The sequence below is a fragment of the Pseudophryne corroboree genome, chromosome 4, assembly GCF_028390025.1.
Source record: "Pseudophryne corroboree isolate aPseCor3 chromosome 4, aPseCor3.hap2, whole genome shotgun sequence".
Lineage (NCBI taxonomy): Eukaryota > Metazoa > Chordata > Amphibia > Anura > Myobatrachidae > Pseudophryne > Pseudophryne corroboree.
Genome location: NC_086447.1, coordinates 711,609,981 through 711,625,906, shown reverse-complemented (window position 1 = coordinate 711,625,906; position 15,926 = coordinate 711,609,981). Strand labels below are relative to the sequence as shown.

Genomic DNA, 15,926 nt, shown 5'->3' with positions numbered 1-15,926 from the left:
CTGCTCCCCATGCTGTAGAAGCAGGAAGTGAGCTTTGTCACTTGGACAGTTGTCAATAGAGTTTTTACAAAAAGAAAATCTCACTGCTGCAGCTCTACAGGAGACGGACACTCCACTGCCTCTGCTGCCTGACTCTGCCATGGGGGGTTACACAGCAGTCACTCTCCACGGCAGGTCTGGTATTAGTAACACTTACCAAAGCCAGCTCCTGCTTCACAGTGGCTGCACGCGAAGAAGGAGCAGATTTTTCTCCACGTTAAGTGGAGTTTTAGTGCATGTACCTGCAGTTTTCTTAAGGTAGATAATGGGCCATCAAAACCTTGAGGCCTCTTCAAAATTTCACTGTGGGACAACCAAAGTTTTTAAGGTAACATTATTGTTATAATCTACAGTATAGCATAATCTTCATAAGAAGGATTTTATTGTACTGCTTTAATTCTATAGCAATTCTCTCAGTAACCGATGCCTAGCTGGGCAAAATGTATCCATAGTTGCCATGGAAAACAGTCCAGAGCAAGCTATAGTATACAACTACCTATGTAGGTATCATTGTGTCATTATGCTGGGACCATTAAAAGAATGTCGGTGCTCAGCTAATCAGCCGGTAAGAAAGAACATGGGTATAGAAGTGGACCAGTGGAGTAGTTGGCCACTGCAAGCAATCAGCTTCGACCTATCACTTTATAGAATGTAATTGATAAAAGCCATTGCAAAGCTGTTTAGTTGCTATAGGCAACTTCTCCACTGGTCCACTTTTTTCACTGCTTGACACATCAACCCCATTGGTAGTCTAGTTACCACTTTATTTTCTCACATGAGAATATAACCAAATGTACACAGGTTGCCAGAGCTGACTGAAACAAGCACGGACTGATAACAAAGTTACTAAAACAGAAATAGATTATGATTACTGCATCCTTGGAAATGGTTATCTGGTATTTCTTATCTGGATATATGGAGAGATAACAGCATAATTATGCACTGCATTTTCTGGTTACTTAGTACTAGAGCTTGTTTTTCTAAAGATAACCCTTATTATAGGATCATTGTAATTGTGCATGTATGTATATTATACATTCATATATATACACAGTATATATCAGTATGTATATTAACACAATGTATATAAAATGTGGATTGCGTACAATAATTAAGTCTTTCAGATCCTATGTACTTTTCACTTTCTATTGCAAGTTTATATGTTGCTAGGCAACATCAAAGTATGAAATACCAGTATACATAGAGGTGTAATCACATGTCAGACAAATTAGATCTGGAAAAAAATATATGCACACAACCTAAATGTCACCTGTTGTTAGCTAGGTTACTTAAATAATGCACAAACGGTAAAGGTGCAAACTACTATCAACTAATAAGCCTCATGCTTATATTGGAGGAAAAATCAAGTATAAGTTATGTTTTGTTGCACATTTTAGTTTAACAATCACTACGCATTGGAAACTGAGATGTCACTGCATTACCTCTGTTGTTGTAGCAACGTTTCTAATGGCTTATTCCATGAGCAACCTTAGAATGTGGTGTTTGGTTTACAGCGAAGGCCAGCATCTGACCCCAAAAACATAGCAGCTTTTCATTCTATTATGTGTAGAGAAAATTATATAATATCTGTATAACATTACTTAGCATGACTATAGATAACACTTCAATGTAACAAATTATGCAACAGATGTTCCAGTTTCACTTACAATTCGCACAATCCTAGAACACTCAATTTCTAACATACACACTAAGCAGATGACACAATAGATTCTGTCCAGGGATTGTATTCAATTGTTGCTTCTGTACACATTAAGTAACTATTGTGTAGACAGGTGTGGTATGCAAGGTCGACAGTAACTAGGTCGACCACTATTGGTCGACCGTAACTAGGTTGACAGGGTCTCTAGGTCGACATGGTGTAGGTCGACAGGTCAAAAGGTCGACATGAGTTTTTTATTTTTTTGGTGTTGTTTTCTCCGTACAGTGACTGAGAACCCCAATTAGTGCACCGTGTCCCCTCGAACGGCTTGCTTCGCTCGCCAGGTTACTATTCCCAATTGTAGTCCGCGTGGATCGTTAAGTATGAAAAAGGTCAAAAAAAGGGAAAAATAATTGAGAAAAAATCATATCGACTTTTTGACCTGTCGACCTAGAACATGTCGACCTAGAGACCCAGTTGACCTAGTTTCTGTTGACCAACAGTGGTCAACCTAGTTACTGTCGACCTAGAGACCGGATCCCATGTAGACAGTGCCAAACTTCAGAGTCCAACATATTGTGTGGTAGTGTGGTCGTGTGTACACACTATATGATGTGTAGAACATCGCCAGGACCGTAAAAAATTGACGGGCCACTAGTCCCTATGGGGCCCCTACGCTTCATCCTAGTCAGCCTTTGGAATAATCGGGCAGATTGGTTGCAACAGCAAAGTATATTGTATAGTGTGTACGCAGCTTAAAACTGATCTGTCATCCAATATATCGTCCCAAGGTGGAATTACCATTTTTTAGTGTGTACACCCAACCCGTCATTTTAATCCATTGTTCATTGCGCTGTCCCATATAATGTGCTGCACAAGATGAGACAATGCACTGTACAATGTTGTGCACATCATGTAAAGTCTACGCACGAATGCACATACTGTACAGGAGAAAAGATTAATTGGATACAATCTTCTGACACAATATATTGTGTCAATGTTCGGAGGATTGTATAGTGTATACCAGTGTTCTCAAACTGTGTGTCATGGCACCCTGGGGTGCCTTGGGGTATTTGCAGGTGTGCCTTGTATTGGTGGTCCAGGACCAATTGAAATTATTTATGGTCAATAGGCAAAACCAGTGCTGGTGGCTGTCAATCATAAAATATATGACAAACAGAAGCACATTTTGCCCCTCACCACATAACTGACCACAAGGATGACATATAAACACAACGTATTTAGTTTAATATCTCTTTCTAAATTTCTCAGTAAGAAACTTTAGGCCTAGGGGTGCCGTGAAAAAAATTCTGACTCTAGGGCGCCGTGATTCAAAAAAGTTTGGGAACCACTGGTGTATACTCTATATATAGTGTGTTTTGGGATTAGTGAAATTGGAGTGATCATCACACCCTTTGCCCCCCCCCCCACTGGCCAAAGACCCCATTCTCTATACTATATTGTATCAAACACTGTTTGGGTAACAAAACTGACCATCTGGGCTTATTATGTGTCATAAAATTGCAAAAAATGAGTTATCCTGTAATAAGGAATACAAGAATGCAGGTCATACAGTATATACTATCTATACTATAGTGTCTGAGGTCACCAGTTACATGCTTGCACCAGAGGAGGTCACTGCCCATGGGGCTACTATCCATAATGGTCTGTCAGGTTTGACCAATGACCATGATCAGTACTCTATATTACAAAAGTTATAAAAGTAAAAAGAATTACATTATTCAAAAAACTAAACAGTTTTTCACTTGTTTACTTAGCTTAATTAATATACTGTATATACGCCCTTCAAAGTTCAAAATGGGGTCTTTCCCATATTAAACGAACGTATGAAACAGCTGCATTAGGAAGGAGGACTTCTCTAGTTAGTGAGCTATAAGACAAACCAGATAACGTGAAATTCTGTGAGATATTTCTTTGTTATGCCTCAAATACACTGGGGATTTAAAAGACAGCTTAATGCTTATTTTAATTAGTACTAATAAAGACATGATTTATAAATAATAGTGTGATAGCTAATACATGAAACTTGTCTCCCAGGTGATAAGAATGTTATTTATATCACAGAGTTAATTTCAGAAATACCGAGATAATTGTTTTTCCATTTATTTATTTCAAATATTCGCCAGCAACATCCACACTGCAATATTTGGGTGCTCTGTGCTGCCACCTGTCTTTTAAATCAAGAACACACATTCCAAGCATTACTTCCAAAAAGCTAGTTATTTATTGTGGTAATATGAAGATGTTTTATACACGCACAATATCATAAACAGATATTCCTTGTAACCGGCAATTCCAAATACACAGATCGGAGATATAAATCGAGTAAATTAATTTCAAATATTTGTGATACTTTGTTTCATTTGTAGGCATGGTGACATAAATAAGAGACAAGGAAGATAATAGGATTAATTTACCAACATTGCATTTAAGGGGCAGATTTGCCCAAACCCATTGCACCTATGAGAAACTTGCTTTCATTGTGGACAGTGCTCTAGACAACAAAAAGGTAATTTCTGATTGGTTGACGTGGGTGCACACAATATTATATATTGGACGAAGCTGCCCAATGTATAGTATGTGCCCTCAAATCCACCACATTCATCCAATGGAACGATTCCACAGCCGACGTGTTGTTACATGCAGCATATAATGATACATTGCAAAGCAGAGAGCTATGTCTATTAATGCCTCAGACCAAACAGACAGAAAAGAGGAACAACTAGTCCAGTTTTACAATGATTGCATACATGACAGACACTGATCACCCGCTTACAGCATGTTTGAACCCAATTAACTTCTCAGCATTCTATTCACTTGTTGATCATGACTGTAAGTTGTTTTATGCTCATACACAGGGGTTAAAGTGGGGGGGGAACGAGGTGGACCGAGTTCCACCACCTGTATTGGTAGGGAAATCTAGTTCCACCACCTCCATTTCCCGGATAGTAATTCCTACAGAAAAACCTGCCCCATCACCTACATCAGTAGATGATACAGGCGGTGCTAGTGTTACTGATGAGCTGCAGCCACCTCCCCCTTCCTCAGGTCCTGGTGGCTCCATGGTTCTCCTCCATTTACAGCCCACCCCTCCTGGTACTCACACGCGCTGTGTCTGTTAGACAGCATTCATCACCTCCTCAGGGCCCAGTGGCTTCCTTTTCTGTCACTATGAGTAAGCGGCACTACTACTGTGGGAATTGTGTATAAGGTGCACTATTGTGTGGCATAACATGTATAGAGGGTACCATTGAGTAGTGCAATGTGCATAAAGGGCACTACTGAGTAACCTAAATACGAGGCATTACTATGCGGTATAATGTGAATACGACTGTGCTACTGTGTGGTGTAATCTGAATTGAGGGTACTATTGTGTGACCACGCTGCTTCTTTGTGAGATCAATCTCCCTTTACAAAGTATGGGAAGTAGGGCACTAATTTATTGTTTGCAGGGGGGTGCCGAAAACACTAGCACTGGCCCTGGCTCCGCTTAATGTGTAGGGGTGGTTGTTTGGGGATGGGAGGAGGTTGGGTAAATGAGTACCACCACCTCTCCAGGACCACTTTAAGCCCTGCTCATACATGTATGATATTTATAAGTATTTAGGCCAAAAAAAATCACAGCTGGTGTGGCCACATTTCATCTCAGCTGAAAATGACAATGTATAAAAATCTAACAAAATCCAAACCTGACAAACAGGTGGTTGTAAGATCTCCATATTCAAACATTGTAAGACACACAAAACATACTTCATACAAGTAGTTGTATCTTGTCATCCCTTATATTCTGCAAAGGGGCATATGCCCCGCTAATGTAATCTTTGCCCTGGGCTCACTCGTGGCAGAACTAGCGGTGGTGCAGTCAGTGCATTGCACCAGGGCGTGCCACTATTAATCTCAGCCGGCAGCTTTATAATGAATCAAACACACTCATTACGCCGCCATGCTGCTCTTGGACAGCCCGTGATAAGAGAAGTGGACCCTGGGTGTGCATTTCGGATGGAGGTCAGGATGAGGGGCAATGGGAGCACCCTCTACCTCCCTGTCATCTCTCCCCAGCTCCTCCCCTTTGCCTCCTAAGTGTCAGGGACTGGATGAGTGCTGAGGTGGAGGCGGTACAATCGCAGCTAGGCTGATAGGCGGAACAGCCCTGCCTGCACAACCAGCCCACAGACTGAGCTATCCAAGCCATGCTGATGTGAAGTGGACCCGGCCCCAGAAGTAAATCATCCCTTGTACTGCAGCCGCTCTGCCAGTGCAGCCCAGGGAGGGAGTTCTGCTCTGTCCCCAGCCACAGCAGCAGGCTGTGTTCCTGCTCTCAATCACACATACAGCTCTCAATCACACATACACAAATATGCTGCTGCCCCCTAAGACTCCAATCACATTTGTGAAGGCAAAGGTGGCCCTAGAGGCCTCTGAGACATGATGCCACCACAGATATCAGGTCCACTCCTCCCCCCACAGCCCACATTTTAACACCACCACCCTGATCCCCTTCCCACCTACGGTACTTCATAATGCCATCTGGCTTCAAATATATTTTGGAGAAAACACTGTCGTTGTCACCCACAGCATCTCCTCAGGCACCCATTGCTTTTCCCTAGTTGCTCTCTGCCTCTCCCTGGTCACCAACTACCTCTCCCTGCTCACCTTCTGCCTCCTGCTGTCACTCTATGCCTCTCCCCAAAACCCACTATCTCCTTGTTACCCACTGCCTTCCCATTGTCACTCACTGCCTCTTCAATCACCTCTATCTTTCACTACCTGCCTCTCCATTACACACAGCTTCTCTCGCTGTCACCCACAAACTCTCTAGTTGTCATCCTCTGCCTCCCGCTGTCACCCATCTGCCTCTTCCTCTCACACACTGACTCCCCAGTCACCCACTGCCTCTCTCTATCTGGCTCTCCTGTCACCCACTGCCTCTCTGTCACCCACTGACTCCTCAGTCATCACCTGCTACCCACAGCCTCCCCTTCCACCTTCTGACTCTCCCTGTTACCCTCTGCTCCCACTATCACCCACTACCTTTCCCTATCTGCCTCTCACATCACCTATTGTCTCCTCAATCACTCATCTACCTCTCCCAGTGCTAGCTGCTGTGTACACACCATTCCTTGTATATTATGATCCTCCACGGAAAAACATATTCTTGGTTATTTATTGATATATGCAACCTGAATAATTTCAATATGCACTGATAACGTGATAAAGACTTAGCATTACACCTTCATTATGCACTTTCAAGATAATGTTTTCCAGTTTTAAAAGCATGACTCATAGAAGAGGGCCATAAATCAACAGCAGAAGTATTAATTCTGCTTGTGAGGATTGAAGCTTTCAGATCAGGCTACATTAGACCAAATACAAATGGTAGAACTATGGCTCATAATTTTCACTGCAGGTTAAAAACACCCTCTGATTGGCGACTCTATAAAACTCTCTAGCTCATAGCTTTATGTACTTATGCATTAGCTACTGTTTAATTAACCACTGCACAGTAAAAAGAGCAGTGTTTTTTTTCCAAGACTGCTCTGTGATTTGCAAATGGATTAATACCACTATTATTATTCAGTATGATATATAAAGAATCTGCATATTCTATTGAATAACAGGAAATGGGGGCTTTATAGACCTGTTAAATTCATGCAAATTATTGAGGGCTGTGTTAGATACTGGCATTGTAAAATAATATATATATTTTTTCATTATACGTATTTTACCAGGAAGAAATACAGTACAGTAAGAGTCAGCTCTTGTTTTCAATTTATGAAGTAATATATAAAGATATGCCAGTGGTATTAACATAAGTGGAAACAAATTAAAACTTCATATTTCTAATATACTCATGAACATATGTAAGTAATAATGTACATCACCATATTGAATAGTTGGAGATGTAACCAGTTATATTTGCTGAGTAGTGATGTCACCTGTGTCACGTGACTCCTTTTGAACGCATTCTACAACTAGATAAGATCACCTTATGTATGCAACATACATTGTTCCAAGTTGAAAGCTGAGTGTTAAAAAATGTAACAATATTAGGCATCAACATGGAGTAGTTACATGCCAGATATAAAAGCACTCAGCCAGTTGCCTTGAAATGCCTCAGAATATTCTCATAAATAGAGGCAAATAGTCATTAATCAGTCTCAGTATGTCTCTGGTTAAGGTGGGGGATGGCTAGGATTTTGGATGGCAGAATGTCCCCCACTTCTCCAAGATTGGGAACTCCTGGTAAATATACTGTGTGCAACAAGCATTGCCATGAATTTCTTTGAACGGGAATATGTCCCCTTAATGATGATGATGATAATAATAATAATAATTTGCTCCAGCAGGTGTCCGACCCTGTGCAGCCCAGATGGTGCTCAGCTTCAGATATTGTATGGATGCTCCCGACTGTTTAGCTAGTCTTTACTTTGGGCATCCTTAGCTGGGATGTTACACTAAGGTTTTTCTTTATGTAACAGTACTGTATGTGTTTACTATTCCTACTCCTTTTCTCATTACTCCTGCTCAGTTGTCTATGTAATATCATGTCTTGTGAGCCTAGTCCATTGGTGCTGAATATAACAATCTGCATATCCTGTTTATTTTATTTGTCACACATTGCAAAACCGTATTTGTGCTTCAGTTTGGGGTTGGGTTTTTGTTGTAGGTTGCTGTTCTTTGCTTGTGTTTAAATATTTCAATAAATAAATACAAGTTTAAAAACAAACAGTAGAAAATAAGACTTGGTACACACTAGACGATGTGTGTACCCAGTGATATCGGCAGCGTCGGGCCCTTGCTAACAACATCCCCAGTCGGTCCTGCATGTAGTATGTCGCTGACGCCCTGTGGGAATGTGCATTGTTAGCGACATAGTGCATACACAGTGGTTAATGTGAACGTTTTGGCGTTCCAATCTGTCAGAATTGGGCAAATTGTTCACAATATCGTCTAGGGTATACCCAGCTCACTTTTTATGCAGGGGATATATTGTGGCTGTCATACAACTGTATTGGCTATTTTGTGTTTTGTAGGATGATAATTAGAGCCATACTGTGTTCATCTTTTTTAAAACAGTAAAATGGCAATAAAAATAAAGTAGCTTTGCCTGATTCAGAGGCATGCTACACATACAATATGTACACACATAGGCTATCCCATGTAATGAAGACACAGCGCCAAGGACTTGCACATGTTCACACATGTGAGACCTTACTAAACACATCAAAAATGCATGAAAGGTACACTGATACACATTTTCACTTTCAACACAACCCACAGTGCTGAAAAGGTCACCTGTAAAGAAAGCCAATGTTTCTATAAGGTATAGACTAGACTATCATCTGTGGATCTCACTTCATCGGCAGTGTTCGGGTGCGCTGTTGATTCTATTTATTTGTTTTATCTGTATTTTACACTTTCCCAGTGTTTTTGATACTGCACGCTTGGCAAAGCTCCATTATTTCAACCAAAGCCCCGTTAAGTACATAAAAATACACATTCCCGTGCACACACTGTTCAAATGTGGGGACGCATGGACTACAGAGTTTGAGTAAAAAATAGGCTGCCCCCATAATAAAATATAATACATATAAATGATTTAAAAGGCCTTTTAAGAAAGAGATTGTGGAACTATATGTTGGAAACGTTGATAAATATAAAAAATGTCTGTGATATAAATCGGCATCAGCAGTTTGACATTTGGAGTAAAATGTTATTACAGTTAGCAGTCTATAGTAATTAAATTTAAATTGGAGACTTGAAAAGTCTAAGGGGCAGGTTCAGTTAGCTTTGGGGTTCTATTAGACACCCTTGCACTTCTGGGAATTATTCTATGGGGATATTTTGCTACCATAAGATCCCACGGATTGTCAAAAAGAAACTTGCAGCCAATTGAATCTGCCCCTAAAAGTTGGACTGTTAATTAATTAAAACCATGAAAAAAATCTTCCCAGAGCCAAAAATATGGAAAGATATTCCCACAGATCAAATAACATGGGTAAAGGAGAGGTTTATCTAAAGTATCAACTTTCAGAACCATTTTCCTATATTTTCGGCTTGCCTTTGCTATACAGGTTGAGTATCCCATATCCAAATATTCCGAAATACGGAATATTCCGAAATACGGACTTTCTTGAGTGAGAGTGAAATACTGAAATCTTTGTTTTTTGATGGCTAAATGTACACAAACTTTGTTTAATACACAAGTTATTAAAAATATTGTATTAAATGACCTTCAGGCTGTGTGTATAAGGTGTATATGAAACATAAATGAATTGTGTGACTGTACACACACTTTGTTTAATGCACAAAGTTATAAAAAATATTGGCTAAAATTGACTTCAGGCTGTGTGTATAAGGTGTATATGAAACATAAATGCATTCTGTGCTTATATTTAGGTCCCATCACCATGATATCTCATTATGGTATGCAATTATTCCAAAATACGGAAAAATCCCATATCCAAAATAGCTCTGGTCCCAAGCATTTTGGATAAGGGATACTCAACCTGTATTACCCTTTTAAATGTGATTTTTATATGTGCAAGATTACGGAAAATATTTTTGCATTACTCCGAACAACAATATGTGGCCTTAGCATTCTTTGAAAGGTAAAGAAAATAAAAATGGAAGTGTTTTGCACCAGCTTGCAATGATGATTGGATGGACAGATACAGATGGAGCAGAATTTACTGCAAACATGGCACAGCATACACAGACAACATGCAGTTAATTTGAAATATCTAGGGATAAATCAGGTAGGCTATTCACAGGTGTCAAAAGGTAGCACAGCTTCTCTACTTAATCCTTAACTATCTGCAATATAATGAGCCCCATTTACAGCACTGGGGAAATATGATGTTAAAATTACTGGATGATTGTATGAAACAACTGCATGAAACAAATGCTGTTTTGATTGTTCTCTGTCTCTGGTCACAAGATACTTCTGATCCCCTAATACAGTTTCAGAAAGTATATGATACAACTTGAGGTACTTCTCCCCCATATACAAGGGTACAGATGATAAGAGGGAACAGCATAAATAAGAAGTCAGCTACATATGTTACATAGATCACGCAAAAGGTTGAACATACACTGGTTGCAGTTTATCTTTGTTTTAAATAGTATGCTGAAAAATCAAATGTTACTTATAGTACAATAGTCAGGTTCATCAGTATGCAGTAATACATACTTGCAAGATTCATTCTGAAAAAGCAGCAGAGTACATGGAAGAGGGCACAGCCAGTGTAAACCAGTGCTGCTGTCCTCATGCCCGCTGTTTTTGGAGCAGTAAATGATATTCAGAATGTATCTTGTTCTGTCCATAGTATAGTGAAAAGGACTTAAGTCTGACAGGAGAGCAGGGATGAAGGCAGTGAAAATCAGCATTAAACATCTGCTGGTGACTTAGAAAAGCCTCAGGAGACCTTTTCCTACTAAAATACAAGACACGGAGGCCTTGAAATGGAATCACTTTAGATAGATAGCATCAAGCAATTCCTACTTCCTTTATTCAGGAAGAGCTAATGTTTGGAGTCTGTGCATGGAGACCAGTATGTTCCATTAAAATAAAATAACCTTTGAACCTAAATCTCTGTAATGTCATTCTAGGGATTTTTATACCTATTTTGCACCTTTTGCATCAGCAAGTATTTAACCAAGGTCTAGATGAAGTGACAGCATAAAGCCAAAATATCCATTAAGATGCACCTTATTACCTTATTATTTTCCATTGTAGAGGCAGTTTTTATTTTATAAGAAATGTCTTCATAATGAATCACTTCAGAACCATGCCAAATGTCACACAACTGAGCGAGAGGCTTATTTACTCCATGTCTTATGGGTACAGAAATACAATGTGTTGATGATGTGTGGGTTAGGGCAAATTTCTAAAAGCTTGACATATAGACCTATAGTTTCCTACTTGATGCAATAGGGGACATGCATAGTTCCCTTTTCTCACTGGTCAAGCGGTCGGCTCTCTATTATTACCACCCAGCTGTGTTAAAAGCTAAGTCATTATTATTTGTACAGAAAGTTTTTATTCTGATTTTTGGAGAATAAGCAGCATTTTCCTGCCATGAAATCTGTATATTTAAAGGTGTATCTTAAAACAGCAACATACTGTCCTTGAATATATATATGAATTCATGAGCTGATCTTGCCAAATAGAATACACTTGCCCACAGAATATATCCATGCATTTTTGTTCAAGTACTGAACCCCTTTATCTAGTAAAGAGATAGTTATAATCATCTCCTGGATGCTGAAACAGAGCAGACTTGTGAGGGACAGCTACACTTGAAGCAAATTCAATTATAAAAGGGATGCTGCAGTCAAGGAAAGCAGTGGGATGCACATGATATTTCTGTAACTGGTACGGTGCTAACCTGTTGCGTTAATAGAGCAGATATTGGGAAGATAACAACCACTGATTGGCTCTTAATCTCAGGTTGCATACTCTAGATAAGAGGTCAGTTATTATGATATAAGGAAATGGGGGAGAGCTGTGTGTGTAACACACAAACACACACACACATGTTGTGAAATAGTCTAGCACTATTCATGCTTTCTATTTAGAAATCTACAAATAGCATAGACTGTGTTCCATGTTGTGCATTGTTGGATTCCTATCCAAGCCTTCCTGTCTAAAACCTCTTTTGAAATGAACAAGCACTTGGCATCTTCTGTGTCACGCTTGCATTACCTACAGTATGGTCCCAACCCCAGCTCCTGTGGACTGCCGTACCTTGCTTTTCAATACGTCATACATGATTCTGTTGTAATTGTCCATTTAAACTCTCCACAATACCATCTCTTCCACAACTCAAGAAAACAAATGGTCTACCAAGGGAAGTCATCCTGTGTTATATAAATAAATATGTTAACATTACCACCCTTGCCTGTATTATACCACAGACATGATAATCTGTGTTCCTATTTTGACAGCCACACTTTCATTGCATTTCCCCATTTACTTCTATACAAAGGAGGGGGGAAATCCCTGTCCTTTGGATTAGAAAGCTTTTCACTAAACAAGTCAATTCCTTTGGTAGAAGAACAATGCTATCAAAAGCACAGAGATGCATCCTATTTGGGCCAACTGGGATCCAGAAGCCTAGTATTGCTTCTAAATTAGCCACCACTACACTACACTGCAAGATATTTGGCAGTAGGTTTTACTGAGTGCCTGATTTGGCACACAGTCAGCAATCCAGCACAGCAAACAACCCTATTATTAATTGTACACGGTTTGTGAGTGTGTACACTTTCAGCATTATAGTAACAACCTTCGCTGATTAATTGTAATTGTGCTGTACTTAGCTGCACTATCCCACTCCAATTGTCATCTCTGGCTGTGCTCGCTTTCTACATAATAATAAATTATTATGCAATAAAACCTCTTCTCCTCACCAATCAGATATACACCTTTAATAACCACCATGTTCTGCTACTTAAACTGAAAATGCTGGATAGTAAACCTGAAATTAATGATGTCACAAATTCTGATGTCTTCATCTACCAGACAATAAACACTAATCACAGTGATAAATCCTATCTCACATAGACTTAGGCCTTAGGGTTTAATAAAATACATATGTATCATTACATTTTCCTGCGGTGAAAAGTTCAGCAGTGGTTATTTCAGTGGCATGTGAAAGCTCATCATTGTGCATGCCCACCTCCCATAGCAAGGAATGAGTGTAGAGCGGACACCTTACTATATAACATTACTGTATAATGAAAGTAGCTTATATGCATGCCCACCTCCCATGGCAAGGAACGAGTGTAGAGCGGGCACCTTACTGTATGACATTACTGTATAATGTCAGTAGCTGTATATGCATGGCCACCTTCCATGGCAAGGAAAGAGTGTAGAGCGGGCACCTTACTGTATAACATTACTGTATAATGTCAGTAGCAGTATATGCATGCCCACCTTCCATGGCAAGGAAAGAGTATAGAGCAGGCACCTTACTGTATAATGTCAGTAGCTGTAGATGCATACCCACCTCCCATGGCAAGGAAAGAGTGTAGAGCGGGCACCTTACTGTATAATGTCAGTAGTTGTAGATGCATGCCCACCTCCCATGGAAAGGAAAGAGTGTAGAGCGGGCACCTTACTGTATAATGTCAGTAGTTGTAGATGCATACCCACCTCCCATGGCAAGGAAAGAGTGTAGACCCATGGCAAGGAAAGAGTGTAGAGAGAGCACCTTACTGTATAATGTCACACCTTACTGTATAATGTCAGTAGCTTTATATGCCTGCTCAGCTCCCATGGCAAGGAAAGGGTGTAGAGAGGGCACCTTACTGTATAACGTTAGTAGCTGTATATGCATGGCCAGCTTCCCTGGAATGAAAGAGTGTTATGAGGGCATATCACTGTGTAACAGTAGTAGCCTACCTTCACAAGGTGTGCCCAGCTCCCATGGCATGGAAAGAGTGTACAGAGTGCACATTACTGTATAACATTGGTACCCTACCTACACACGGCATGCCCAGCTCCCATGGCATGGAAAGAGTGTACAGAGTGCACATTACTGTATAACATTGGTACCCTACACACGGCATGCCCATTTCTCATGGCGTGGGATGGGAGTACAGTGGGCACATTACTGTATACAATGAGTACCATACCTTAACAAGTCATGCCCAGTTCCCATGGAAGGGAAAAAGTGTAGAGAGGGCACATTAATGTAAAACATGAGTATCATACCTTAACAAGGCATGCCCACCTCCCATGGAAAGGAAAGTGTTTAGAAAGGGCACAGTGCGGTGTAACAGTAGAACCATACCATGACAATACAAGCTCACCTACCATGGCATGGAAAGAGGGTAGAAATGGCACATTACTACTGTATAACATGAGTACCCTACCTTCACAAACCCCCACTTCATACTCTGTGATGGAGTCGCCATTGAGTGGGGGGCGGATGACACAGCGCAGCCCCCTGTCGCAGGCTCCATGCAGCCCATAGACTCCTCCGCAGCTCTCGTTTTTCTGCCGGGCGCACATGAAGCAGCAGCCGCAGATGCCCAGAACTATACTCCCCGGGCAGTTCTTGGGCTCCTCGCATTTCGACTCATCGCAAGGTAAACAAACCAGTGCCTGACTAGACGCAGGCAGCAGCGTCAGAATCCCAACCACCAGGTGCCAGAGACGCAGCGACTTCCCATCCGCCAGGTACATCCTTCCTCAGGATCGCACAGCCGCAAGAGCGACACACAGATGCGACACTGTCACAATATTGTGACAATGTATCAGACACCTCTCCTCTTGTATTCCAAGGTGCGCACAGCAAAGGAAAAGACGCTCAGTTACAAATCACCTGTCCAAAGTGTTTACTGCAGATACATTAGCACCCAATGGAGAAAGCCAGGTTATGCTACACGGATCATATTCGTCTGTGCAGACAGGCTAATCGCTCCGGCGCAATGACACAGCCACAGGCATTTACCAAGAAGTTTCCTCCTAGTTTTTTACTTCCACAGAAACTTTTTGTCAGGGGCCACAGAATAGACGTAATCCACTGTGTCTCTGAGATCCGTGATCAAAGTTCTCTGCCTTTTCCTGTGTCTTCCAATACAGAGAATTCCTCCTTTTCCCGGTGCTCTCCCCCCTGCTCAATGAGAGCTCATTTCTGCAAGTATTAGGAACAGCACTAAACAACCAAAGATGACATAAAAGAGAAAGAAAAGAAGGCGGCAGATGGAATACGGTAGATCCTCCTTCCCCCGTCCCGTGTCTGTCTGTATTCCTTCGCAATCATGCACTCAGGCTCTGTCTGTCATGCTCCTTTTTTTTCTTCTTCTCTCACAGTCTACTTTTCTCTCCTCTCTTGTTTATCGCTCTTGGAGAAAACGCAGCCCAAGCTGCTCCCGCTTCCTCCTCCCTCGTCGCCGCGTCACTGTGCAGACAACTCCCCCCAGCCGCGTTCGAAATTCTAATTGGAACGTTCCCCATTGTCCTGCGCCGCCCAGCCATTCCACATATGGAACGTAGGTGATCGGCACATTTCACTACTTGCAATGCTTCCAAGATACTTCCATGTTCAGCTCGCTGCATTATAATCGCCCCCTGATATGCGTCAGTCACGCTGTCCTGGTCGAATTCTAGAACGCTTTTGTTAATCTGACTATGGTATGCTGCTAATATGCCAGTTAATAAATATAGGGCAGTCCACATAGATAGAGAGGCAGA

General features: G+C 41.1%; 1 protein-coding gene across 2 annotated transcripts in view; it reads right to left on the bottom strand.

The window, feature by feature from the left end:
• The window catches only part of CRIM1 (cysteine rich transmembrane BMP regulator 1), a 960,049-nt gene extending 944,415 nt beyond the window's left edge, over positions 1-15,634 (bottom strand). Inside the window, exon 1 of one of the 2 annotated variants that reach the window (XM_063917972.1) lies at positions 14,603-15,634. In XM_063917972.1, coding sequence (XP_063774042.1) covers positions 14,603-14,915 — 313 coding nt within the window. In that variant the 5' untranslated portion in view covers positions 14,916-15,634. The remainder of the gene's footprint in view (positions 1-14,602) is intronic. The other variant, XM_063917971.1, reaches the window with a different exon arrangement.
• Positions 15,635-15,926: the final 292 nt, after the last annotated feature.